Source organism: Xiphophorus couchianus, chromosome 12 (genome assembly GCF_001444195.1).
Source record: "Xiphophorus couchianus chromosome 12, X_couchianus-1.0, whole genome shotgun sequence".
Taxonomy (NCBI): domain Eukaryota; kingdom Metazoa; phylum Chordata; class Actinopteri; order Cyprinodontiformes; family Poeciliidae; genus Xiphophorus; species Xiphophorus couchianus.
Window position 1 is genome coordinate 22,690,334 of NC_040239.1, and position 25,855 is coordinate 22,716,188.

A 25,855-nucleotide genomic window follows, 5' to 3' on the forward strand; every position below is an offset into this window, starting at 1 on the left:
TTTATTTGCACAGAGCACTCATAATCAGCATTTATGCCCCTAACCGTTTTCCACTTTCTCCCTAATCCCCCTTCCTGAAAGAGACACTCCCAAACGACATGCCAGTCTGCGGTATAACCAGTCTCTGCTGTTTGCTAAAGCTGCAGCTCCCTGTGCATTGTGCTCACAACAGGCCATGCAATCCTACACAGCAAGGCACCGAGTACAGCAGCAAGCATAAACACACCTGAATAACACAGACAGGGTCCTGCAGGGAGCTTCTGAGTGTGTGTGTATCCTAGACAGCGCTGATGCAGGGCTGAGCACCACAGCCCTGTTAGGTTGCATTGACGTCTCCACCTCAGAGCTGGCACACTGGGGAGTTATTGATTACCATTAAGCATCCATGCAGATGGCCAATAAAGAGCACGTGAGCCAAAGAGGGTCTGGGGAGCAGAAAGAGGGGAGGCGTGTGTGTGTGTGTGTTTAGAGTGTGTTAGAAGGCAGTAGAAGTAAGACGGTGTTTGAGGTGGTGAAATAAGAATATGAAATTGCTAAATATTGCAGTTTTGGTTTGATTTTGTTTATATGGTTATATTTTTCTGATTTTTTTTTCAAGCGACACTGGAAATTGCAAGCAGATATAATCTAGTATAATCTAGTATTTAGATATGACCTAGTATTTTAAATTTTTTTATTCATTTTTTTTGTAAAAATGAATCTAGACGCCATATTATTTTCAGGTATTTCTCATGTTACTCCTCCGGGTTTTAAAATTCCTCAAGTTCCTACATGCTTGTCAGGTGTTGTGCAATAATCCACAACTTTTTCCGTCATGTCTTATCATTTGAAATCTAATGTTGAGATTAATGGTGCTGAAGCTCTGCTCAGCAAATTGTACACTGTTAAAGACACTTTAAAGTGATTATGTGGATTTTTTGAACTGATGTTCTGTAAAGTTCTTATCAATGATAGTTTTATTATCTGTATATGACAGATGTCATATCAGTGAGTTTGTTGAATATCTCAAGAGCAATGGAAGGCTAATAAAAAGTCATATGTGACTTTGTTTTTGCTAATATTAGCTTTCTAATAGCATTCAAACTAAAAAAAAAAAAAAAAAAAAGAATTTTTACATACTACAACATATTAGCAGCTTCTACCTGTCTGTATGTTTTTTCTCTGTTTATTCTGCCAAATCATGAGAGCAGCTGCATTTAAGCTATGCTGGTTCACACTGTAGACTGTATCTTCAGGCTTCACTGCCACTCTAAGATCACCAAGAGTGGAGAAAAACATTTAAACTTTAACAAAAGATGTAATTTGTGCCACAGCATCTTCGCTGCAACATCTGCAGCTGATACAGGCCCCAGTGAAATATCTTCAGTGAGAAACAAAGATGTTGTTCAGCTAAGGAAATACCCCGAGAGTCTTCTGTGAAAGGTTTAACAATTAATATCTTTGAATGTTGCATTGTATCCTGGGGATATTAACACTTTTAGTTGGAATTGTTTTAAATTGCTAAAATTTGCTTGAACAGGGAATCCTTCCTAGTAACTATTAGCCTTCACTCCTCTCTAAGGATTTAATTAGCGTTCTACAAGCTCACTCTGACGTGGAATATTTCTGCTCAAAGGAACTAGTGTTGATAATAACTTTATAGAATCTTATCTGGAAATGCATAAACTATCCATTTTTAAATAAAAATAAATGCTGTGTGGTACAGTGTTTTATCCACAAAATACCAATTTTTATTATGGGTTTTTCATCCTTTTAAAGTACGTCAGTCTTATCTTCACTGTTTTGGTTGTTTCATACCAGACTTTTTCAGTTACAAAATGGTGCTGTCTCCTGAAGTTTTAAGATAATAAAAAAATTGAATTAAAATAACACATCTCAGTTATAATTCCAGGTCCTGTGATGTAAAAAAAAAATAGATTGAAAAATAATTTCACTTCTACAGTTCAAATGAAACGTATAAAAGGAAAAAATGGGAGGAAAAATGCAAAACCTCATCGCAAAGGTGTGCGTGCACACCATTTAACTAATACTTTGTTGAAGTACCTTATCATATAACTTATACATTGACTCTTGAGTTTGCAGCTACCATACGCTAAAGCAAATCTACTTTACTAGGGACAAAAAGAATTTTCCAGACATTTGCTCATTTGCTCACAAGCTACAAAAACCAGAACAACAAAAGAATGATGTCCTCATAGAAAAATCTAAGTTTAGGAATGGTCTTATCAGGATTTGACCTTTAGATGTCCTCACAGTCCAAGAGAACCTTTGAGTGGGAAAGTAGGAAAATACTGCCAAGACAAGAAGTAGCCCATTGACAGACTTCTAACCAGAAATAAGGTGCTTTAGCAAAGTATTAGTTAAAGGAAAGTGAAGGTTTGAAAATTATTGATGTCTATTTTTTCTCAAAAATAGATCCCAAAAAAACCTAGAATTTAACAGGAGTGTACTGACTTTGGAGAGCCACTGGATCTCATACATGGTAGCAACGCAATATGTTTACAAGCACAAAATGGAAGCAAGATGGAAGAAATAGTAACACATAAGTACGAAATGGGGGTACAAGCTAGCAAATTAACAAACCAAACAGCAGACTTTCAAAACACTAAAGAGACAGAAATGCCACCTTTAACATCATATTTATTGTTATTTAGTTACTCAATAAAACATATACAGATATATACAATATGCAGGAAAACAGACGACTGCACTTTACATATTATTAAAAAAAGGAAAACAATAACAAAAAACCTGTTTGTAAATTGCCGTCACAGTCCTCCATCTATTGTTCAAGAAATTCAAATTCAACAGAAGCTTTTATTTAAAGGTTACAAGATTGCCTAACACACAGCAAAATGTTCTCTTATTATACATGTGCAATACCAATAATCTTTTTTTTTATTATTATTTTTCATTTCCCTTATCAAACAAACCCCCTTGACCTCCTCTGTTGTTTCTAGTTTCCATTGGCTGAATTGTATACAAGTCTTTGAGCTCACAAGATGTGCAGCGGAGAAGAGAGAGAGAAAAAAAACACTTTCTCAGCAAATTGACTGAAAGAGAAATATGAGTTCAATGACTGATAACGGTTCGAAAATGCTTTGACAAAGACAAAAAAATCTGAGTTTGCTGTCCTCCCCCACCCCCAAAAAATGCTGACGTACATTCATGCATAACTGTCCCTCTTCTAGCCTTCCTCTGGGTCCATTTATTAGAGTTTGGCTTTGCCAAGTGAACCGGCGGGCCTTATCGGAGAAATTAGCCCACCATTGGTCAAACATGTCCCCAAACAGAAGAATCAGGTCAACTTTAGAGGTGTAGCCATAACTGAGGTAAGAGCAGGCAGACTGCAATAAGCAATGAAGCCGAGGTCACATCACCGATACTTAAACACGGGTATACAATCAAAGCCAATGACAACTGACATCTGTTCCTCTGTTCTTCTGCTTTTCTCTTCTCCTCCTTAAACATGTCTTTATTTCTCTTCAACAATGAAATCAAAGGGGAAAGGAAAAAAAATGGATTTGAGGTTTTCCAGATGTGGGGAATCGGCGAGTCGGCCCCACGTTTTATTGTCCAGCAGAATATTAATGCATGACTGTGTTAAAAAAAGAAAAAAAAAATCATGGCATTTGATTCTGTGTGTGAGTGTGGGTGTAACTTGCGTTTGTGTTTTTGCGTTTATGAGCACAAATGTCTCTCTCCCTGAACAGGCAAGAGCCGCACACAGCTGTCTCACTGACATATCATCGTCATCATTTCTTTTCTTTTTTTTTCTTTTTTTTTGTCTCTGAGGTTGTCCTTCAGTTTTTTTTTGTTTTTTTTTTCTGGTTTTGTATCCTTCTTAGTCCAAGTCTGTTTTGTTGCTCAAGTCAGAGCTGCCACAAACGTCCCAAATCGGTTCGAGATGTCAGAGTGGATGGAGCGCCAAGAGGAGACGGGCCCCCCTCGGCCCTTGCTGTCCCCCAGCTCGTCTGTGCAGTGGACGGACAGGCACTGCAGGTGGTTCCCGCCGCTGCTTCCGCCTCCTCCCCCTCCGGCTCCTGGGGCCACAGCTCCGGTCTTACTCTGGGAGAGCTCGGATTCTGAACAGAAGCACAGGAAGGAGGAGGTTAATTAAGGCTTCAACAATTCCAAGCAGCTGGCATTCTCTGATACAGATGAATCATTTAAAATATACACATTTAATGAAACCAGTGTCATTTTCACATCCCACTCTCAGTCTGCACTGTGAAATTAATTCAACACCATTTAATCCCCCCTCCTCCCCTCTCCCATTTTTCATCAATAAGACCAAAAGTGGAGCCTGTAAGCAGAGCTTCTTCTCACAGTCCACCTCCTCACTGCCTGATAAAAATACGTGAAAGCAGGCACACGCACACACACACACTCACACACACACCCACCTCTACACACAGAGAAAAATTTAAACATGCAACTCTGGAAAACTCCTGCATGATCTCCCATCACTGGGTCAAAGGGCATCGAAGAAGACTGACCTTTTTATCCTGCTTGGCCCAATTTATGGGCATAATGACCATGACACGGTATCGACCCTGTGTCAGCAAAGTGTGAAGTCTCCTATTAAACGGTTGAGGAAAAATCCATACATAGGTTGATTAAACATTATGTGGAAAAACCCAGAGGTCCACCAAGAAATCGGCTGGTGGCTGGAACTGGCTGATTTTACCCTCGACTGGCTCTGATTTGTGATCAGCAGGTCAGGAAAAATCTGATCTGTGGAGGCACCATTCCTAAGCACCAACAGGTCACAACCCTTCAGTGTCGAATTTGTCACTGAGGGAGGAAGAGCTGTATTTTTAATATCAACTAAGGGCTTAAGAATAAACTTGTAAGCACAGAGGACGTATGAAGCCATTTAAAAGGAAGCAGAATTTTCCAAAGAGGAATGTCGGGTGTGCATTCAGGATGCTTTGTTGAAATAGGAAGCTAGACTTCAGCAAAAAAAAACAAAAAAAAACTGTTCAACCTGTGGCAGAAAAATTGCTATTTCTAATTCTAACCCATCATCTAACACATTGGATTAGGACATGTTAGAAATCTTTTGGAAATATCACAGCTTTACAGGAAATCCTCAGAGAAAGTCAGGGTTTGTATCTGGGATAATTGTCAACATAATTCACTAACAACAGTTTAAAACATTGGTTATTTCATCGTTTTGTCTTTGTCATAAAATTGCAGAGAAATTCTATTGAGCTGCAGAGCTGTGGGATACATACTGCTCTCTCTCTCTCTCTCTCTTTCCTAACCACACGCCTCTCTGGTGTTAAAAGATTCAATGATCACTCATCCACAGAGTCAAACCGATTGGCGGTTTGACTCTGTGGAGTGTCACGCAAATAAATAATTCTACAACTGGACTCATAAAAGTAAATTATAAAATACTGGTAGCAGAAAGTAAATTACAACTATACTGTAGCTGTTATTTGTTTTAAAATGACATTGTAGCAAAAAAGTGTGATTTTTAAATACTTCTACATTTCAGAAGTAGAGTGAAAAAACAACAAAAATAGTGAGGTGTAGCTGGACTTCTTTAAGAATAAATAAATTCACAATTTATGCAAAAAAAAGGTAGTAGATTTAATTTTTTGTTATTTACACTTCTTTGAAAAAAATCCTTTTTGGGCAGGTCAGACCTTTACCAATTGGAAACTGTACACGGAAATGTCTGATCGGTACATCGCTAATAAAAATGCATATGTTTGTATCTATAAAAGCAGACAGAGTAAATGTGGCCTCCCAAGATGCATGATTCAAATGTGGACATAAAAAACCTTATGTGCCATGTGAAGGAATAAATTGCTAAAGAAACGATGAAGAGAAGTGTGAACTTCTTATGAGTGCAACATCACACTTCATCACATCTATCTGTGAAGAAAAAGTAAAAATAAGTACAGTTTTATTAGATTAAATCAGGACACAATAAAAAAAAAAAAACGGAGCAGAGGTAGTGGTGGGGCTATGTGTTGTGTGCCACTAATGCAGCATCTTTTGCTTTTGGGTTTTGCCTCCAAGCAAGCCCTTAGCACAGAGAAAACCGTGTGTGAAGATGTTAGCGATCGTTGGTTTACATCAGTCCGATTAATCTCCCGTCTCCTCACCACACAAAATGCTCCGCCGCCCTGCTCCGTGTGGATGGTTGAAACAAACCAGATCAACCGCGTGAAGACGTGAAGCTTTGAGGTTCAGGGACACGTTGGTGTGTGAGAGCGGAGGTAGGTGGAAAACAGCTCTGACAAGCTGAGTTACATGTGTCAGAGACGGCAGGGTGGAGGGGGGGGGAAGGCTGTGATAGACGACAGTTTGGGCGCAGAGCGGCTCAAGATCACAACACTCCAGTCAGGATGATGCTCACCTGAAGGAAGTGGGAACTGTTGCAGAAAACCTTCATGCATGCCTGTATTATCTGCAAGCTTACTTTCTCCTTTTTTAGCTAATCTGTTTTTTTTTTCTTTTTTTCCTCTTGCTTTATTTGCTCACTCTTGACACTTCTTGTAGCAGCAGTCATACAATTTGATTCAAAAGGGACAGGGATAAAAGCAAGAAAAAAAGATGGCAAGACCAAAATGCAGGGAGGCCAGGAGAGGCAGACAGGCAGGCGTGCCCCCCAGCCAGTCTGGGCTGCGACCAGTGGAACGGAAAAGTGGGGGGATTTGGTGAAAGGTCAGGCAGCCAAGCCTCCTGTTGTTCTCGGTTTCATCTGGTCCTATCACCTCTGCTCCCTGGAAGATTTCTCTCCATCTCCCAACCCCAATCCAGGTGCCTGATGGAAGTGTACTGTATGTACGGCGGGGGTGAAGAAGAGGGGGGCGAGCGGTTGTCGCTGCTGGTTCGGTGAGCAAGGAGAGAGATGAGGATTTCAGAGCGGTGTTGGTGGTGGTTGTGACAAGATCTCACATTTGCCAGAGGGTACAGTCATACACCTCAGCATGGCTGATCCCCCACACCCACCCCCTGCCAGTCCCACCCCCACATCCCCTCACACTCCCTCTTCCTAGCGCAGTGCCCTCAAGCACCCGCCAGCAGCTCATGCTAGCTGGGCACAGCAGGGTCCGCACCGGCCTGAATAGGCAGCCAAGCGTTCCCCTGGCTCACTGCTGACACACAGCAAACTGACAACACACACAGCCAAAAACACAGAGCACACCAACCAACCAAGTGTTCCCATACTCACACCAGCTTTCAGCTGCTGCTTCGCATGCACACACACACACACACACCCCTACGCATGCCCCCACACACATGCACACAGGCCAGAAAGCAAGGACATGCATACAACAGCGCACACGTACAAGTACAGCTACACACATTACTCAGCTTCAGAGCAAAGGACAGCGGTGGAAAATACACAGAAGAAAAACTGCACATGGCTGAAAATATCAGATATGATCACTATCTTTTGTGATCACACACTCTTACTCATAGCTATCATTAGAATAAACCCAATATTCATGTTCAAGGCATCCATTTTTGTCTTCATGAAAAAGAAATTTAGGCATGGGTCGATATGTTAACCTTGAGTTTAAGAGAAGAATAGCGCCATGTTAACAAAAACACTTAAAGCAGAGGTAAACATAGCCTAATCTTATTGTGAGCTGTGTGTTATATTCCTTTAGTTTCCAAACCACGACAGCCCATGAATTAAACATCTCAAAACATGTTAAAATCAAATTTGTTTTCACTGTAAAAGGACAGTGACCTTCTTTCGGCCATCTGACCACTGGCTGAAACCTTTTTATTTCTTGACACTTTAAACTTATCCAACCAGCATCGAGGCCCATGGCTGCAATACATGCAATATGGTCACTGTAATCTGCTGGAGTTGCTGATAAGTCAATGCCTTGTTGCAATCAGAAGGGCTTCCTCACACAGACTAAGCTTTCACCAATTATGTGACCATCTGACTTTGATTACTGAACTATAATTAGAGTAATATCATACTGCTTGTAGCTAAATTAACATTTGACTACTTTACTTGTTATGCAAGTGGAATGTTACTGCAATAATGAATTGTTGTAAACTACCTTTAGATGCCATTTGTTGTAATTTAGCTTGAAATAAATAAACTGAATTATAGTGTTCATTTTAAAGAAACAATGAGTGTTAAAACCTGACCATTAAAGAAAAAATTAACTATAACTCAACATCATAGGGCCTCCAGAGGGATTGAATGGGTGTCTTTTTCTTTTTCTTTTTCATAAATACAAGACTAGAAAAAAAAAAAAAAGATCAACACGCCACACTTAAATTAGCCATGCTGGTAGATTTGTTCGAAGGTGGAGACGGCAGTGTGAAATTTGAAAAATCACACAAGTCTAAATCCCAAATCCCCATGACATTTTACAAGCAGGAATTTTCTTCAATAAAGTCTATCTGGCTACGGTTGTTCATTGACTGACGTAGAATTCATATCCACGGTAATATCTCAATAATGGCCCATTCATCTGAGGGAAACGAGTGCTTAGTTCCAACCAGCGAGAGAGAAAATGCCTAATAAAAAAAGGGGCAATGGTAACAGTGCAGGAAGCTACGCTCAGCCACAAATACACCTTAACATCCTTAACCACATTACAGCCACAAAGGATTACCAAAGACATGTGTTAAAGAAATACCAAATTCAAAGTGATGCATTTATATGACCATATCTCTCACCCCAAGTGCAGTATATTTTTATTTGGTGCCTGGTGATGATGCACAGACATACACACACAGCAGCAGCAGGGTTGAGAAGCCGTTTTCACAGACACAGCCAGAAACGATTTACAGAGATGAGTGGAGCTTGAATGCCATGAAGGCAGGGAGCGCAGCGCTCAGCTCCGGTTGTCTGGATGACACCAATGTGTCTGGGAGCTGACGGCCTGACACGGGTTTACATGTCAAACCGCAGCACAGGAAGGTAAACAAAGGCTGCTCAGAGACCGTTTTCCTGCCAGCTCCATATTAACTGTTAAGGAGTACAATTACTTCTTCAGATTAACCTTAAAAAGCAGCAGCACATTCAAAAGGGACTTTGGTAATATTTAAGGGAGACAAAGAAGTATCAATGCCTCGTGATGTTAGAGGGGGGCAAGGTATTCCCAAAGTTATGATTTCATCATCAGCACTACTATTCCTAGAGCTGAAAGGCTTTTTGACGAGATTCCAGATGAAGTAATGGAGTAAACGCAGTTTCTTCTGCAACTGTGTGTGAACTACAAAAGAAACAACAAATAATGAAGTGTGTTGTATCTCCATTCTGTGCGAGGTTGTGAAAATGCCTGTTTTACAACAGTTATTTTTTGATTTGCAGATCCTATAGGGAAAGGTCTTTTAATGAGGAAGCAGAGAAAATGTCGGTGATGACAGATTTCTGCGACTGTAAGGAGTGCTGTCCCTCTCCCTGACTCAGTGTAGGTCAATAAATATGTTCCCTTTCTTTCTAGAAAAACAAAATTGAATGATTTGAAATATTTTTCAACTATGGACAACTGTGAAGTGGAAACTAAAGGAGAATCGCCAGTCACTCTCTTATGGAGACATTTTTTTAAAGCTGAATCTACAGCATGTCTGTTCTGCTGCAGATTGCAAGCAGAACATTGCAAGCAGTTAATTATTCAGATAGCCTGAATAATTAACAATCCACTGTCAGCTTGTTATACTGATAGATTTTAGATATTTGTTAATTTTTATTTCTATTCATCAAAACCAAAACAGCAAATATTAATAAATTATTTCTGCAGCTGTATGAATGAATTAATTTATTTAAAAGGGGCATTATTGAGGTCTTCTATGCAATGTGCCAGATTTAGCCACAGAGGCTAATTTTAATCTGCAATGTCTGGATTAAAACATTAAGTCACATTTTTGGTCAATTATAAAGCACTGCACCATGTGTAATCTAACCTGTAAGCGGAAGCTGACCAAACAAAAGCAGTCTTCTCTTGGTAAAAGCTCATGTGGACAACTTCAATTTTGTTTCATGAAATTATATCTTATTCGATATGTTTTAATCTTTTTATGTTTAAAACAAAAAAAAAAAACGGGCACATGCTGTGGTTTTAGATTGTGGTGATTTTTACTCAAGTTGTCATGATGGCAAAATCTAATCCAGGCTCATTTCCATTCCAGAGAAACAATAAAAGAAGCTAAATTAAAATAAGAGCAGAAGGAAACAGAGTGTCTGTTGGCGAGGTTTGAGTTTCCTCTGTGACAGTGATTTCCCAGGCCCTGGAGTCCCATGCGGCAGGCAGGCCTGCGTCCTCCTTCTATCTCCATCACTTCCATGACGACACTTCACCTTTAACCTCGGGCTCTCCGGGGCGCGACCCCGTCCCCTCTGAACACAAACCAGACCAATCAGATTGCTGCACTCTCTGACAAAAACACCCAAAGGCCTTCACTCCTGTGACAGTGTGTGACATCAGGTCAGATTCCTTTCGCATAACAACTAGAGCTGTGGTTCTGCGTGAGGATTCAGCACAAAACAGCCGTTCAAAACCACCAAGAGAAAAAAAGTAAATCTCATCCAAGGAAAAAAGAGGATGGGGAAAGGTTTGTTTAACCTGCAACAGGATGTAGCTAGTGGAAATTTCCTTGCCTGGAATATATTGTATATGTTGTCGCCTGCCCTGACAATTCAGATTATTGCAAAAAAAATCTAACTCACATTAGCAAATCTAATAAAGCCCTTAATTTGCAGGTATGGTTAAGGGCCCGATTGAGGTCCACATGGCCTGACAGAGGTATTGTCCCGGTTATCCATGCCCTGAGGTGGACGGGATGGGGAGCAGAGAGGGGTTAATGTGAGGCTCCCCACAACCCCTTTAACTCCACCCAAGTGCCGTAGCATGACCTTTCCCTCAGAGCAGGGAGGATATCTGGAGGGAGCGACGAGGGAGGGGGGACATTTCTCAGGCAAGGGCACAGGGGTTATTTTGGTTTGAATTTCCTCTCTGTTCTCTGCCCTGCAACATGAAGAAGGAAAAAAGAAAAAGAAACAAAAAGAAAGGAAAAACTTGCCTCGACAGGCACTGCCCCCAGCATTTGTTACCTTCTCTCCAGCAACACACTCACTACCATCCACTAACACTCATACAAACACACATCCCCCTCCATCCACAAGAAGTGCTTAGGAAACCAGACACAAATCAGAACATGGGAAGTGATTTAGTGCCTCCTACATAACTCACAGTCATGTCCAGGACCTGTCTAGCATGTCATCCAAACCAGTGACATATTGATCTAGTTTGCTGTCTCTATTTTGTTTCTGCACACTGCGGCATGCTGGGTTTTTTTCTTCTTTTCTTTGAGAAAAATTCACTTTTTGCACAGACATTATTGTAAAAGATCCACATCACAAAAAAAAAACAAACAAACAAACGTGAAATTTGAAAATGTAAGATGCTTAATCAAGGTATTTTTGGAAGCATGATGTATAGATTAGTGTGAGACTCATAAAACCAACATACTTATTACAATTCCATCTGTAAGATTTACTATGGTTTCAGTTCTGAGACTAAAACGAAACTCTAAAACAAACACTGCTAAATTTAGAAGTAGTTTTTAAGAGTTTATTGAACGGATTGTTCTACCTTTCTGCTCTTTGGGAAGAAAGCAAAGGTCTAACAAGCCGGTTTAATGGTCGGGTTAACTGCTTTCGTTCACAAACTGTAGTGTTAAAATAGTAAGCCTGACCATATTGAAGTGTGGCAAGCTTTTGGTTTCCACTCTATAACTGTCTACGTATTTTTGATGAGTGCAAATATTTCCAATTTTCGCTTTCTTGTGAGCAAGGCAAAAGTGAAGCTGTTTCAAAGATGGCTGTTTCCGTAAGCCATCTTGCTGGCAGTGTGCAGCAAAAGACGGGGGAGGGGCATGACTACCTACTGCTTAGGAAAAGCATTGTAGTTACTTCAACAATTTTTCTTGAAAGTGTTTAACTTTAAAACCATTCATATGCAAGTATGTGAGAGAAAATTTTTTTTTTTTAATTCTAAGAACAGAGGAACCAACTAAAACAGTGGAAGGAATTTTTTTTCTAATTCATGTTTAAGCACAGAAAGTTTGGTGAAGAACATTTGCAGCAACAACTAAAAAAAGAAAATCTAATGTAGCACAAAAATATTGGTAAAAGAATTGTATGGTTTGAATTCTCTATGTTCTTCCATAAGTACAAATGGTAGCTTTTACCCACCTACTCGACTCCAGAGCAAAAAGCAAGTCCTCTGAAAATCAGCCGCTTTCGCTTTTTCTTTCTTTCATTCTTTCTCTTTCTTTCTTTCCTTCCTTCTTTCTTTATTTATCGCTCCTCTCGTACTCCATCAGTCTCTACTTCTGTCTCCCAGGAGAAACAGCCCCAGTGTCATAACTCATTTGTCAATTCCTCAATACAAATTAAACAGTGCCTGACGACTACCTGTATGCCAAATAACATAACCGCTACTGGCAGCGTGACAACGTTCACACCTCTAAAAACTCAGAGTAAACCCACACACACACACACCCCCGCACACACAGGATTTAAAAGCTGAACTACTTTCACTGCCAGCTAAGGATCGTGGGACACCTTTCAGGAGCTCTGTGCCCCCTGTCCACACTCTACAACACAGTGGACATTCAGACGTTAGACACCATCTAAAGTTTGGATCCACACTCGTTTGCATTTCCAGCTGCATCCGAGGTGAAAATTTACCACGAGCTCAGACAAGTTTAATTTTATCCCTGCACCCTCCCTCTGGGGGAAAATACAAAACGCAGAAGAAACTTCTATTTCAAATATTTAAAAAAATAAAATGAAATTTGTAAAGCTAAAGGGTTGACATCTTCTTGTAGCAGTCACAAACACGCCTCTTTAAGACTTCTTTTGACTGTCACTAATGCTCAGTATTCCACACAAAAAACCCCGAAGGAGCATGCAAATAGATGCAGAAAACACTTCCAAAGACCATCTTAAAATCCAAACACTAAAGGCGAGTCAGACATGTTTTCCATCTTTTTAAAAGTCGAGTAAATACGCTTACATTTTTCCAGCACGATGGAATTAAATGTGCACCTTTCCGTGCAGACACCTGATACTAAAGTCAGTAGCTGGGAGCCTGACACCAAGTCCAAATAAATCTAACTTTTATGCCTGCAGATGATGAATCCATACTGTCAAGCTGCGGTACCAACAATCCAGCCTTTCGTTACACACTGTGCATGCCAACCGCAACACCAAAAAGTAAAAATGCAAACAAAGCTGTAAATTTATTAACTTAAAATAATATTCTACCTACCCCAGGTTTTTTCTGAAAACACAGAAGTCTAGTTCCTTGAGTTGTTTATTTAAATAACTCTGACAAAAGAATATTCAATTTCTTGTTTAAAAAAAAAACAACTAATAACTTGATGATATTTACAATTGCTTTAATTAAAGATGCACCGACCTGGCTTTTCTTTCTTGGCTGACATTGATTTCCAATTTAGCTTGGGCTCTGAGCTGCTGATGCTGATTTAGACTCTTTCTGATCGCTTTGGTTCTTTCTTATTGGTTATAACAAAATTAAAAGAAAATATGTGCAGTGGGTTCTTTTCCAGAAGTAGTGGTTTGGAATCCAATAGAAACATTAAGGAACTACAAGAATTTTCTCATTTATGAATCAAATTTGTGCAACCATTTCAAAGTGCATGTTGTTGGCTTATTTGTTTCATAAACTTAAAATGCAGAACACTTTTAGCTTTGATGCCTTTAATGAAAATTCTAAATTTCATCTGCTGATTACTGATCAGAGCCAATAAAAATCCATTTTGATCTCAAGTGATTGGTGCATCTGTAGAATTGAGATTGTAACAGAACAAACTTTGACTTCAGCTTATTCCTCTTTTATGTTGTTTGTTTTAAACAATAGGACAGCTTCATAAATTGACTTTTTTTTAAAGTACCCAACAAAAGTTATCTATGCTCACGATTACTATGGGACAGTTGAGTGCGATAAATGTTGTTGCATACGTCAATATGAAACACCTTGTAATGACAGGCAAAGTACATAAACTGCCCAGAGCTGTTTTCAGCACGTGCCAATCACTTTCTTCTTTCTTGAAAAAATAAAAGGGGAAAATAGAAATTACTGGCGTTGCTTGTGGGACCTTTGTCGTGCTAAAAATGTCAAAACCAGGTAAGTCTCACAAGATTTCTCTTTTCACAGTGGAATATCAATAAGCCTCTACTTCTGTTGCAACTCTGTGCTTTCTAGTAAGCATGATAGGATGCAAGTTCTCCATGTTTCAAAGCTGTCAGCGTCGGAGTGACAAAGATTTGATCATTATTAGAGCTTGTGTGAAGAATGATTGGTTGGAGAGCTAAAAGTAAAACTCTTCCACAAGGTCAACTGTGAAATGTTTTTTAACTGAGATGAGAAGATTAAAAAAAAAAAAGTTACACAAGCTTGTGGCAAAAAAAAGAAAAAAAAAGAAGTGAAAAGTAAAAATAAAAATAACTGAATCACTTCCTACGCCTGCTGGTTGCCTGTTATCAAGACTGTGCATGAGTTTCCACATGTACGGTCAGTCACTGGCTAAGATATGTACATGAGAAAGGAAGAGGGAGGGTGTGAAAAACAAAAAGTTTTTGAAAAAGGAGAAATACAAACTGAGAGTGAATGACAGGCAGTTGATGAGGACCTGAAGTCGCTGGGATGATGAAGTATACCAGATTCTTGCGAAGTAACACAGAGAAGCGCAATGTCGCAAAGACACAAGGCTAGAAGGGAATATCACTGCCACACGCATCACTTTGAACGGCTGCAGAGGGAGCACAGAGAGGGACGCGCCGAGAGAACAGTTCCTGAAAGAACGGGCAAAGTTTTATCAGCTATCTGTCGACACATTTACACATTCACAGGAAGTTATTGAATATCTGCACTTTGTCTTTTTGTTTGGCTTCCCAAGCGAGCTGCTTTCCTGATCCACCACGGACAGGCCACAGCGCTAAAATAAGCAGAATTATTGTACGTTTCATGATTGGTTTTTTTTCAGAGAAACTGTGACGACACACAGTCCCTACAGGAATCGAGCTGAACCCTGACCCCTGATCCCTGAACCTCACCCGGTTTAACTCTCGCTGCCATCAGCTCGTCTGTGCAAACTGCACTCCGAGGCTCTCCACTACGACAGGGAAAACAGTGAATAAAAATAAAATTTAAATAAACAAAAACATCTTTAAAGATAATTAAAGTGTATTAAATGATATGAATGTTTCAGCTAAAAAATTAAAGTGAAAAAAGCCCCCAAAAAACATCACAAGCATTTACAATAATTCTTGCTTGGACTTTTACAACAATTAAATTTGTTACAATATATTTCACTTTTTCAGAAAATAATAGTAACGAGTTTATATAAAAATATTTTGAATAAAATCTGCTAAGGAGACAGCTGTATTTCTGAAAAGCTATCTTAAAAGATATAGTTAGAAACTTTATTAAGATGTTACTAAGCTTCCATTAAAGTGGCCAGAAAAGTGAATTGTTTAGGATCTAATTTCCTCCTTGTTAAAAATGATGTCTCTCTTTGACCAAGCAATATTTCACTGAAACCTAATTGACTAAAGTACTGTTATGATTTATTTGAAATTTGTGTCAGTGGCATTTTCTTGCCTGTGGCGGATTTTTTTGTTTACAAGATTGATGACTTAAAACTAGTGGTCAAAGCAGATCCTTTTTAGTATGTGTTTGTGTGTGGGGTGTGTGTGGGGGTGCGAGTGTGTGTGTGTGGCAGGGGGAAAAAAAGTCTGTGGGATGCTTGATTTTGGAGCTTACACTGTGGGATGTGACTTATCTTAAATGATGATGTTGTTTTGCTCCCAATGTGGAGCCTATGCGCATCAGATTCAATCTCCAACCAATCCCTCCTTCCCTCCAAAAAATAAATATATACACCTCCGTCCTTTTTCTTTCTTTTTTTTTTTCCATCTTTGCTGTCTGAGGCACTCAAATGAGAAACTGTCAGGAGCTGTGATTTGTGCTAACTAGCTATCGATCGCTCCAGAGCTGCATGCCTTGCGTCCACGCAGGGAGGGCTGCGGAGAGTATAGAGCAGAGAAGAGGGGAGAAACTACAATGCTTTTAAATACTTTATGACTTTTGTGCGTTCATAATATTAAACTAATTATTGGGAAAATAAAACAGCGTAACTCTCTATTTGGGGGGATTTTCTTTTTTTTTTTTTTAAATGTCTTTATTAATATTGAAAATATTTATTTAAATTTGTCAAAGTTTTGATTATTCCTAATAGAACGCATGCACGCAGCAGCCTTAGCAATTCTCAGTCAAAGTGTGTGAAGACAAAAGATTTCACCACTCAACGCTACGCTATGAAACATGTGCTGCATATGTGTAATGGTATTATTGTTTATAACCCCACATCCTCTTCTCGGTGTCACACGAACGACGCCTGGACGCAAAGAGTCCGCGCCATGCGCGCCCCCGTCGCGCTCTGCACCCGCACAGATCAGAACAAAGAGACGCTGCACAAGCGAGACGGCGCTGTGAACGCATGTAATGAAATAGCGACTCTGTCTTAGACTTGGTCTTAACAATATAGAAAAGTTAGCCTGATAAATTATGAAGTTATAATGACGAAAAGAAATTTTGAAAAATAGGTATAAAAAAAACTAATGAAAATAAAGTGAGAATTGATTGCAATTAAATAAATAACAATATTATTATTATTAATTATTATTATTATTATTATTATTATTACAAAAGAAGGACAAAACTCACATTCTCAGACAACACGAAAGAAAAATTATATATTTAGATTTCAAGACGTCATAAAGACGTTGCGCTCTAAAGATATAAAATGGTAACTACAAGCCCATCTCTTCAATTTATGGTATTTCTCTCCTTGCTTAAAAATGCATATTTCAGTCAAAAATATTTTCTACCTTGTTCGAGAAACAACATAGTGAGAATTATTCATATCACAACCGAGTTACAAAATCGCTCCGAGACAAAGTTACGCAAATTGAAAATATCAGTCTATTAACAGAATGCTTTTAAATCTGTCATCAAATTAATATTAGTTCGAAAATACCAAACGTGAATGACCGGATTTTTTTTTGTTGTTGTTTTGTTTTGTTTTGTTTTTTTATACGAGGATATTAATCCCGAATATCCTGTCGAAAAATCTATCCACTTTGACCAAACCGGTATTATCCCATGATAATGACAAAAACAAACACGTAACCAGGCGAGGGAACCCCCCGCTGCGCAAACGCATATCCTCAGAAAGCTATTAATCTTCTCAATGTAGTTGTTCACCCTGAAAACTGAGATAAAGAGCCACAGGAAATGTTTACTTTTCTTCAGCTGTTCTTTTTGAAGAGGCTTTAAGCTACAATTAACAATAAAGGCTTTAAAGAAAGTACCGTTTAAGATGGATTTTTTTTTTAAACTTTAACATAAAAAAAACCCATTTTTGCACATAAATATTAGAATTGACAACTGTTTTTTCACTTATCTTAAATAAAACCTCTAAGTTTTCAGAATAACAATGGAATATCCAGGGATGCTGCTCACACAACATGGACAAAAGTTTCGGTAATGTCAGTTTCAGCAGGACAGTAAAAGTATTAGGATATCTTTTGAAATGACGTTCGAGGTCAAATGAATAAAGCACAAATTTTAAGAGGAAAACTTATCAGCACTCTGAATTGCATGTTAGAGATTAAAGGAGAAAAATTAGGAGTTATTTACCTTCTTTACTGCTGTTTTGGCTTTTATTTTTTTCCCAGGGTCCCATGGCCTTGTCATCCTCTGACCCATCCATCATGGTCTTGTCACTGGGCACGTACCAGGTGGCGTGCTGCTCTGCCATGAGGGTGTCAAGGTCAATAGTGCCCATTGAGCCCTTCCCTGCATCCGGGCTGCAGCCTGGCAGCTCATTGTCTCCGTTCTGCGAGAGACAGTCACTGCTCTTTTTGCCGTTCTTCATGGCCAGGGGCTGGTCTTCTGAGATACTGAACTGTTGCCGTTGCAGCTGAATCTGGGCCTGGAGGATCTCCAGTGGGTGGATTTCTTCCTGGCCCGAGGTGCTGGACGGGGTGCGTACCTGTTCCACCCCAGGAGTGCCCGGGTGGCTCACCCCGCTGGCCCCTGTGCTCACACCAGAATTCAGTCCATAGTTTTCTGGTGCTGAGGTAGTATGACTATTTATGCCCATGCCAAGGGGCTTTTGCCCATTTAATAAACTGTTATCACTCCGCTGCATTTTGGGTGAGCCTGTGATCATAGGGCTGCGATTGGGCTTGGTGGCAGAAGTCCCTCCTGCATCTGAGCTGGATGACACCTCGTCCTCGTTGCCATAGTGGGTGCTGACATCGTCAGGGAAGTCCACTCTTGGTGAGCTGCTGTCAGACTTGGCAGCAACACTTTGAATGCCACTGTCTAAAGAAGACATAAGGTCACCCTGGTCCCCCAACATTAGATCACCTCCTTTCCCCCAAGAGGGTGACTGAAGGTGTTTTTCATGAGGTGTGCCCCCACCCCTCTCCCCAACGCCAGCCGAGGGGGTCTGCTGGCCTGGACTTACAACAGGGTTACCGTTATCAGAGGAAAAAAAAATTCCAGGGCTCACATGTCCACTGTCTCTTTTTCTCCTCCCTCTCCCTCTCCCACTCCCTGTTGTTGCCTTCCCCTCACTGCACGGGGTAGCGTCCATGTTGTAGTTTGGGGAGAGGGCACTGGCTTCCCCCTGCACCGTCTGGCTTTGACTTACAGGCTTAGAGTTGCTATTCCCGGTGCCAGGCATCTGGCTGTTCTGGGAAGCGCTACTCTGAAAATATTCAGGACCAGCACTTCCAGTCCCATTAGATGTGCTGCTATTAATGTCCTGCTCTGTCTGACTTAGTTTTCTCTTGCCCTCATTTTGGTTCTTCTTGTTGAATGTTACGTTAAGATTGGGGGCCCCTAGGCTAGCGATCATGTTCTGGCAGGCCGTGGACAGGGCCGCTAAACAGCTCTGACCAAAAACACTGTCTTTAGAGCTGGTTTTGCTGAAGTTCCCAAGGGACAGAGCTCCCAGCTTACTAACAGACGACCGCTGGCCTGAGGGGAACTCAGACTGTGGAGGGTAGCTCCCTGGTGAGGTGCTCACCCCCTGGGGAGCACTGTGAGGCGGCCCCTGGCGGTTAGCCCCCCCATAGGGAAATGTTGGCTGTGCTCCCATTGGAGGTGCAGGAAAATCAGCTGGTCGCCTTTCTGCTGGTGCATTTGGATGTCCTCCTCCGGCTCCTGGCGACTGCATTTGTGAGAGGTTACCCATGTTTCCACTAAACTGTGAGTGCATGCCTGGAGAATGAAGGGTCTGAACATGTCCGTCTCCTGCTATTCTCATTGGCTCCTGCATACCAATGCCTGGCCTGAACATCATCCCAGCCCCATTCTGTTGCAGCCCCATCTCATTAGGCCCAGACTCATTACCAGCCCCACCCATGCGCCGTGACATGATCTCTCCGGGTGGGTGGGACCCCTGAAACCAGGAGTTCTCCTGAGTTACATGAGGATTTTGTCCATCAATGTTGGGCATTCTGCCACTGTTCTCCCTGTCAAAGCTGGGTTGAGGCATGTTCCCAACTGGACCTCCATGAGTCATTGGGACAGGAGGTACGTCACCATGGTGACCTAGCTGCTGAAGACTCGGCTGCCTCATCCTCTGCTGCTGGTTGCGAGAAGCCATCTGTTTTATCATCATGGCCGCGTTTTGGCGCTGCTGCAGAGACTGTGGCTCGGGCCCTGGATGTTGTAGGGGACCTGGTGCAAAACCTTCATTGACAGGTGGGGTGAACTCCCCAGGAAGGCCAGGATATGCTGAGGGAGAGAGGTGGTTATCCATACTACCACACCAACCATCGCCACCATGTGAATTAGGAAAATCAAATCTGGGCCTTTTTGCCATGTTCATATAAGGAGAGTCAAAGTGTTGCAGCCTCTGATTTGGGGGCTGCTGGGAGTGAGGAGGAGCTGGCTGTTGCATATTAAACATGGGGTCCCCATAGGGGTGCAAACCTCTATTTTCCAGTCTGTGAATGGGATATTCAAACTGGTTATGTTGGCCAGGCATCATGACCCCTCCGTCCAGAATGTTGGGGTTAGTGTTGCCGGGCTCAGCCTGAGGGGGCCGGGGGAGACCAGGGGGGCACGAGTTCTGTCTGGCTATTAAGCCAGTCTGTTGTTGCGGTTGCATGAGGGGATGTCTTGCATTGACCCCCGGCTCCATTCCCACGGGCATCTTCCGGCCATTTCCAAAACGCTCAAAAAACACTCCATGCTGAGGTTGCTGGGGTTGTGGTGGCGGCTGGTGTCCCTTAGAAATGCCCTGCATGCCTGGTGTCCGAGGCATGCCAGCGCTCCCTGGAAAATTTCCACTGGGAACGGGCCGGCCTGGTCCAAAATGTGGTAGTTGAGATTCTGTCTCTGATGGGGAAAACACAGGTACATCAAAATGTCCAGATGGTGGATCGCTTGGAAAGTTGTACTCTAGCCCCTCCACAGCTCCTTGGTTGGGCATCCGTCGAGGCTCCATCGTGTGAGGCTCAGATGATGTAGATGAAGAAGACGGAAGACCGTGGAAGGATGCTGCTCTGTTAGGTGACTGGTCCAGGGGAAGACAGGGAGCAGGGACAGGGTGGTTGCCGCTGGGGGGACCATGATGTTGAAATTCAGGTATGTTAGCAGGCCTCTGCTGCTGTGGCTGCTGCTGCGGAAAGCCTTCTCCTGCCTGTCCCTCAGCAAGAGGGTCAAAACCCTCTCCAAAGCCCTGCTGTGGTCCCATGCCATTGCTGTTGTAGCCCATCAGCCTGCCTCCATGTAGGCATGATGACCCTGGATCTGGGCCTCCAAAATTCCCACCGAAATGAGGGTGATGTTGGTGGGGGTGAGGTTGATGGGCATGCGGGTGTCCTTGATGAGGTTGCTGGTTGTTAAAAAATCCATGCATGGGTCCTTGCTGCTGCTGCTGCTGGAGTCCGCCCCCTGTATGCATGTCTGGGTGTCCCCGAGGGTGAAACCCAGAGTAAGGCTCACCGTTCATGTTCATATTGAGCCCCAGCATTTGGGACTCGTTCATGGGCCCCATGCCGGACTCCACGGATCCAGGTGGGCCTCCGGCATGAAAGCCTGGGCTTTTATAATGTGAGCCCATGTTCAGTCTCTGTTGGTTTATGTTTCTCTCTGACTGGCCAGGGTTTCTGCTATTAATTTGAGAACCAAACTGCTCCAGCCCAAACATACTCCCCAGCAATCAATCCCACATGACGGCCAGTTTGCCAGACATCGGCACACTCTGTATTTTTCCGTCTGTCCCCAAAAGCAAAAAGGGAAGAAAAAAAATGATACACAGTGTTGATGAAACTAATGATTAATATGTTTAGTAGACTTTAAACGATAAAACTCACCAAATAAGTTCTCATTTCTGGGAATCAAAAGGGAGATTGTTTTTTTTTTTTACTTCTCCAAGGACGCGGAGTGGAGCGGGGACAGACGGTGCCAAATACGCACGGAAACTGCTTGTCTGTTCCCGCATTAATAGATGAAAATGTCTGCTTTTCCTTTTAGTTTTTCTTGATAGAAAAGATCAAATAAAATAAAACTTGCAGAAAAGCGGCGACTTTTCGAGTTATTGTTCTTTGTGCGCAATTTTCTTTGGATGAAAAAAAAACGCTCGGGGAAAAATAAAAAGAGCGCACAAGATTCGAGGAGAGCAACAAAAATATGACAGTTTTTCCTCGTTTACTTCCTTATTCCAGCCCGGTATAAAAGGTCCCAGACTGATTTTTTTGTGTAAGGTCCCATACTGGAAATAACAACAGAAAGAAAAGTCAGCGTGGAGCGGTGTGCGCGTCTCTGACAAATTTCTGCGCACCGGTGTCCTTTAATAAAAAAAAAAAATAATAATAAAAAAGGGGGGAAAGAAAAATAAACTGTCTCAGCAGGCTTGAAAATCAAAAGTCCAAGGGGTTATATGTGGAAGTCCATAAACACGAGTCTCCAACAACAGCGTCAGTGAACCAGGAGCGGTGCGGTGTGCACTCCCCGGTGCTCCACAACCACGGAGCGGCTTGACAGCATCCTTCACCGCGCGGCCGCTCATGCGCTCGGTGGAGAAGCCTCCGCGCTTTTAAGTCCCCGGTCGCTGCGCTCCGATCGGCTGCAAACGTGCGCGTCCCTCGGTTCAGCCCCTACGGTCTGCTGGGCTCTCTGCCTGTGCTCTGTCTGGTCTGGTCTGAGCGCGCTCCGGAGCGATTCACAGATCCACTCACTCACGCACTCCGTTCTGCCGCTTGGCGCTGTGTGAGATCAACGCGTCCAGAGGAGCCAGCAACAAGTTTTGCATTTCTGCAGCCACTTCCATCCACGAGATCTCAGCCAATCACAGAGACCAAACGGAGCTCCGGGGGCGGGACGAACGTCGTTAAGGTGGTCTTGTGGAGTCAATGAGATTTTTGGCTTTAAGCTTTCACTCGAAAAGTAATAATCTAAACGAAGTATGAGATTTGAGTTTGATAGAATCTCTCACGTTTTTCTTTGTTAAAAAAATAAAAAGGAATATTTAGCTTTTTTTTTTAAAGCCACCACATATTTTAAGAGAACTTGGAAAAAAATATCTGACTCTCACGTCCCTTAACATGAAAAAAATAACTACACAAGTCGTTGTTTATGATGATTTAAAAATATAGGTAATCAAAAATCCTATAAAGACCTGGATATGCAATATTCAAAAAAAGATTGTATTAAACATATATTATCCACAAATAAAGAGATCAATATGGGTGGTATGGCATACCATCCAGGGTGCCAGCCAGCCTTGGGCAACATGAGCAGTCAGAAAAAAGGCCTTTTTTTAGTTTTACCTCAGGTGAGTTTTATTTTGCTTCTCATGTTCAGTCAATGGGGAATGACTGAACATGACTGAACCCTTGTGTTCTGCACAGGGTTTATTTGGTGTAACATGTTATCTTCCCAACAAGCTGGAAAGGAAGCAGTTTATTGATTCGAACGGAATTTATCAAAATTGGAACAAATGTCACTGTCTGAAAATAGAAATCTATTCAGCACTGACTGTTGATTTTGTAGGGAAACGTTTTAAGCAGAAAACCACATGCTCTGTGAAGCATGGTCTCAGTGGCGTGTGGAAAAAAAAAATCCACCTTAAACAACATTCCAAGTAAATTATGTGAATGATATTGGGCCTCAGTTTCAATAATAAACACACTGTCTTTAAAAAGCACGTTCTGATAAGTTATTTAAGAGGTTAATTAGGGGCAGCTGCACAATTGCTGGGTTATCTGAGGTCAAGTGCTGCCAAATCCCAGGATAAGACATTAAATATTTGTTAAAAGCAAGGAAGACAATGGAACCGCTACTGCAAAGTCAGCACTTGTCCCAAAAATAAATCCAAATCACATGCCACTAACAGTTTAAGTTTCAGTTTGGTGCTGTTCTAGTGTGAATTCAATATTATTTTGCATTGAGCTGCCAAATTCATCAGTGATTAATCTCGCGATCTTTGTATATTATGTTATTTTAAATTCTGACCCCTTGCAAACTAAACTTGTTTATTGTTTTTAAAAGCTGTGTACGTAGGCTTATTTCTGTGTAAACTCTGATTAGCTGAAATAAAGGGAAAGCCTACTTGTGTAAACAGGCCAATTTCATTGATCTCCTTGATTATTTTCTTTGGTGAAAGGAGAGCACCACACAATCCTCTCCCGACTCTGAGTGGGGCGGCGGGTGGGGTGTAAGTTGGTGGCAGTCAGCTCTGAGCCTTTACTGGGGAAGTGGGGGAAGAAAAAAAGAGAGAGAGAGAGAAAGATCAAGGAAGCTTTTATGAAACAGACACAGTGCCACCTAGCGGCAAGTGACACAGAGGATGCAGGTTAATTGACTTAAAATGAAGCATTTGGGAAATAACTAATGGTAACAGAAGGCATAAAATGGAAATTAATCAAGCAGGACATTGTTGTTGTTTCTTTTAGATTTTGTAAAATTATTCTCTTCTCTTCTCTTCTCTTCTCTTCAAATACAAAATAAGTGACACCCAGTGGAATGATAATGACATTTTCCTGTGTTAAAAGACTCTTAATATCACATAAGAAATCGTCCTACTTTCAGGTGGAGCTACATTCTAATAATATTGTTGAAAACGATGGTTTATGTGATTACTAAATATGATTTTAGATACGGCAAAATAAAAATATTCTTCTAAAAACATGCTTCTTTACGTCACCATAGAAATTCAAAATCAGAAAAGATGACAAGCTTCACTTGCGAATCGAAATACTTTCATAACACACAACAATCAGCACCACAAACTATCGGTTTGCAGATGCATACAGTATGTCCAGCTCTGTGCCCAGGAAACAGGCTGCATGCTGCAGCCGAGCCAGAAACCCGTCAGGACTAGACAATGAAATGCACTTCTTCCAGGCAAGAGGACAGAAGCTCAGAGTGAGGAGGCAGGGGCAGACAGTGCTTGTGTTTTGTAAGAGACGTGGAGTAAACTAGCCAGAAAGAGATGGTGGAGGAGGATGGGAGAAGAATGTCAAGTTGCTGGGATGTGCTAAAGGCGAAGGAGTTTTTCCAGTTTGAGTCACACTCTCTCCCTGAGTATCAACTTACTGACAGACTACCTTCAGACCACTAATCCCATGGTTTTCAAGCTGTGGTACTGGTACTACTTGTAGTACTGGGGTCCTCAAAAAAAAAAAAAAAAGTTTGCTGTGGTTTGCTATTTACAAAGAAAACACAAAGTTTATTAAATGTGATATGAAGCTAAAAAGCCGCAAGAAAAACAAAGAAATGGCTGAGTCTTTTTGTTCAAAAATGGTGATTTCTTCAAACAAAAACAACTGAAAAGAGAAGCAACATATGTTGGTTATGCAGCAGGACATTCAGTCACCTTATGAATCACTTATGGCTGGACTGGTTCAAATCATATACTAAACTATAAAAATCAATGAAAATACATTTTAAGATTTTCTACAACAGAGAATAAATGAATGCATAATCAGGTGAAGAATACATTTGTGTAACTGATTTAAACATAAAATAACTAAAATCCTATGCACACAATAACAGCATCCTTATTCAACATTTTGCCTTTTAAGTTGTGAGACCATCTATGAAAAAATAAAAAAAGAGAATTTATATTCCTGTTCTTGCTGAATAAAAGCTCAAAAATATATTCTGTATTCATTATGTTTCTATTCAACAGGAGAAAAATAATAAAGCTGCCTTTCCTGTCGACTGTAAAACTGATAACTCCACAATGAGATTCCTGCTAGCTCCGTCAACAGCGTCTTTTCAAATCCAGAGACACCATGACAGTCCGATGGCACGGTGTCCAGTCCTCCGTTGCCTCCGGTGATGATAAACGCCACCCAGAGTGGTTGTAGCCGAGGCGACTTCATGACAATGGACGGTCTACAGGCTTTCAAGCGCTGTCACATTCCCACTCCTCTCTGCTTTGATTTAGAGCTCAATTTGTCTCAATATTTTACTCAATAGGACAAGGTAGCAGAAGTGGGCGCCCTCTTTTTAGCCTTAATTCGTGGTGTTAAGCTTTTCCTCAGCGAGACATTTATTACCCTGGGTGGGAGGTTGGTGGAGGGGGCAGCGGGGGTGAGGGGGCTGAACGAAGAGACAGTTTCTTCCCTTGTTGGTGGGGCTACAGCGTCCTGTGCAGCTCAGGCAGAGAGAAGCGGGCTCGCTGTGTCCTCTATAGGCCTGTCAGTCAGCTGAGCCATCAGGACTCCCTGGGTCATGGCAGGTTAAGCAGCATCTGTCATCTAGAGAAGCAGCATTGTATTTAAGGGAGAGAGATG

General features: G+C 41.5%; 1 protein-coding gene across 2 annotated transcripts; it reads right to left on the reverse strand.

Annotated features, from left to right (window-relative positions):
• Nucleotides 1–2,620: 2,620 nt before the first annotated feature.
• Nucleotides 2,621–22,347, reverse strand: mn1b (meningioma 1b). 2 transcript variants are annotated; one of them, XM_028033201.1, is made up of 3 exons: nt 21,428–22,347; nt 17,730–21,329; nt 2,621–4,085 (listed from the first exon to the last, which is right to left on the reverse strand). In XM_028033201.1, exons 2-3 carry the CDS (start codon nt 21,259–21,261, stop codon nt 3,868–3,870), a joined length of 3,750 nt encoding a protein of 1,249 aa, XP_027889002.1. In that variant the 5' UTR covers nt 21,262–21,329; nt 21,428–22,347; the 3' UTR covers nt 2,621–3,867. The 2 variants fall into 2 exon arrangements, with proteins under 2 accessions (XP_027889002.1, XP_027889001.1); XM_028033200.1 differs by having other exon boundaries at nt 17,730–22,347.
• Nucleotides 22,348–25,855: the final 3,508 nt, after the last annotated feature.

Bases quoted from the DNA above. Each gene is read 5' to 3' on its own strand.
- mn1b (XM_028033201.1), bottom strand. From the start codon at position 21,261: ATGTTTGGGCTGGAGCAGTTTGGTTCTCAAATTAATAGCAGAAACCCT. The intron at 4,086-17,729 runs GTAAATAACTCC...GCTTCTGTTCAG, and splicing joins CCAAAACAGCAGTAAAGAAG to AATCCGAGCTCTCCCAGAGT.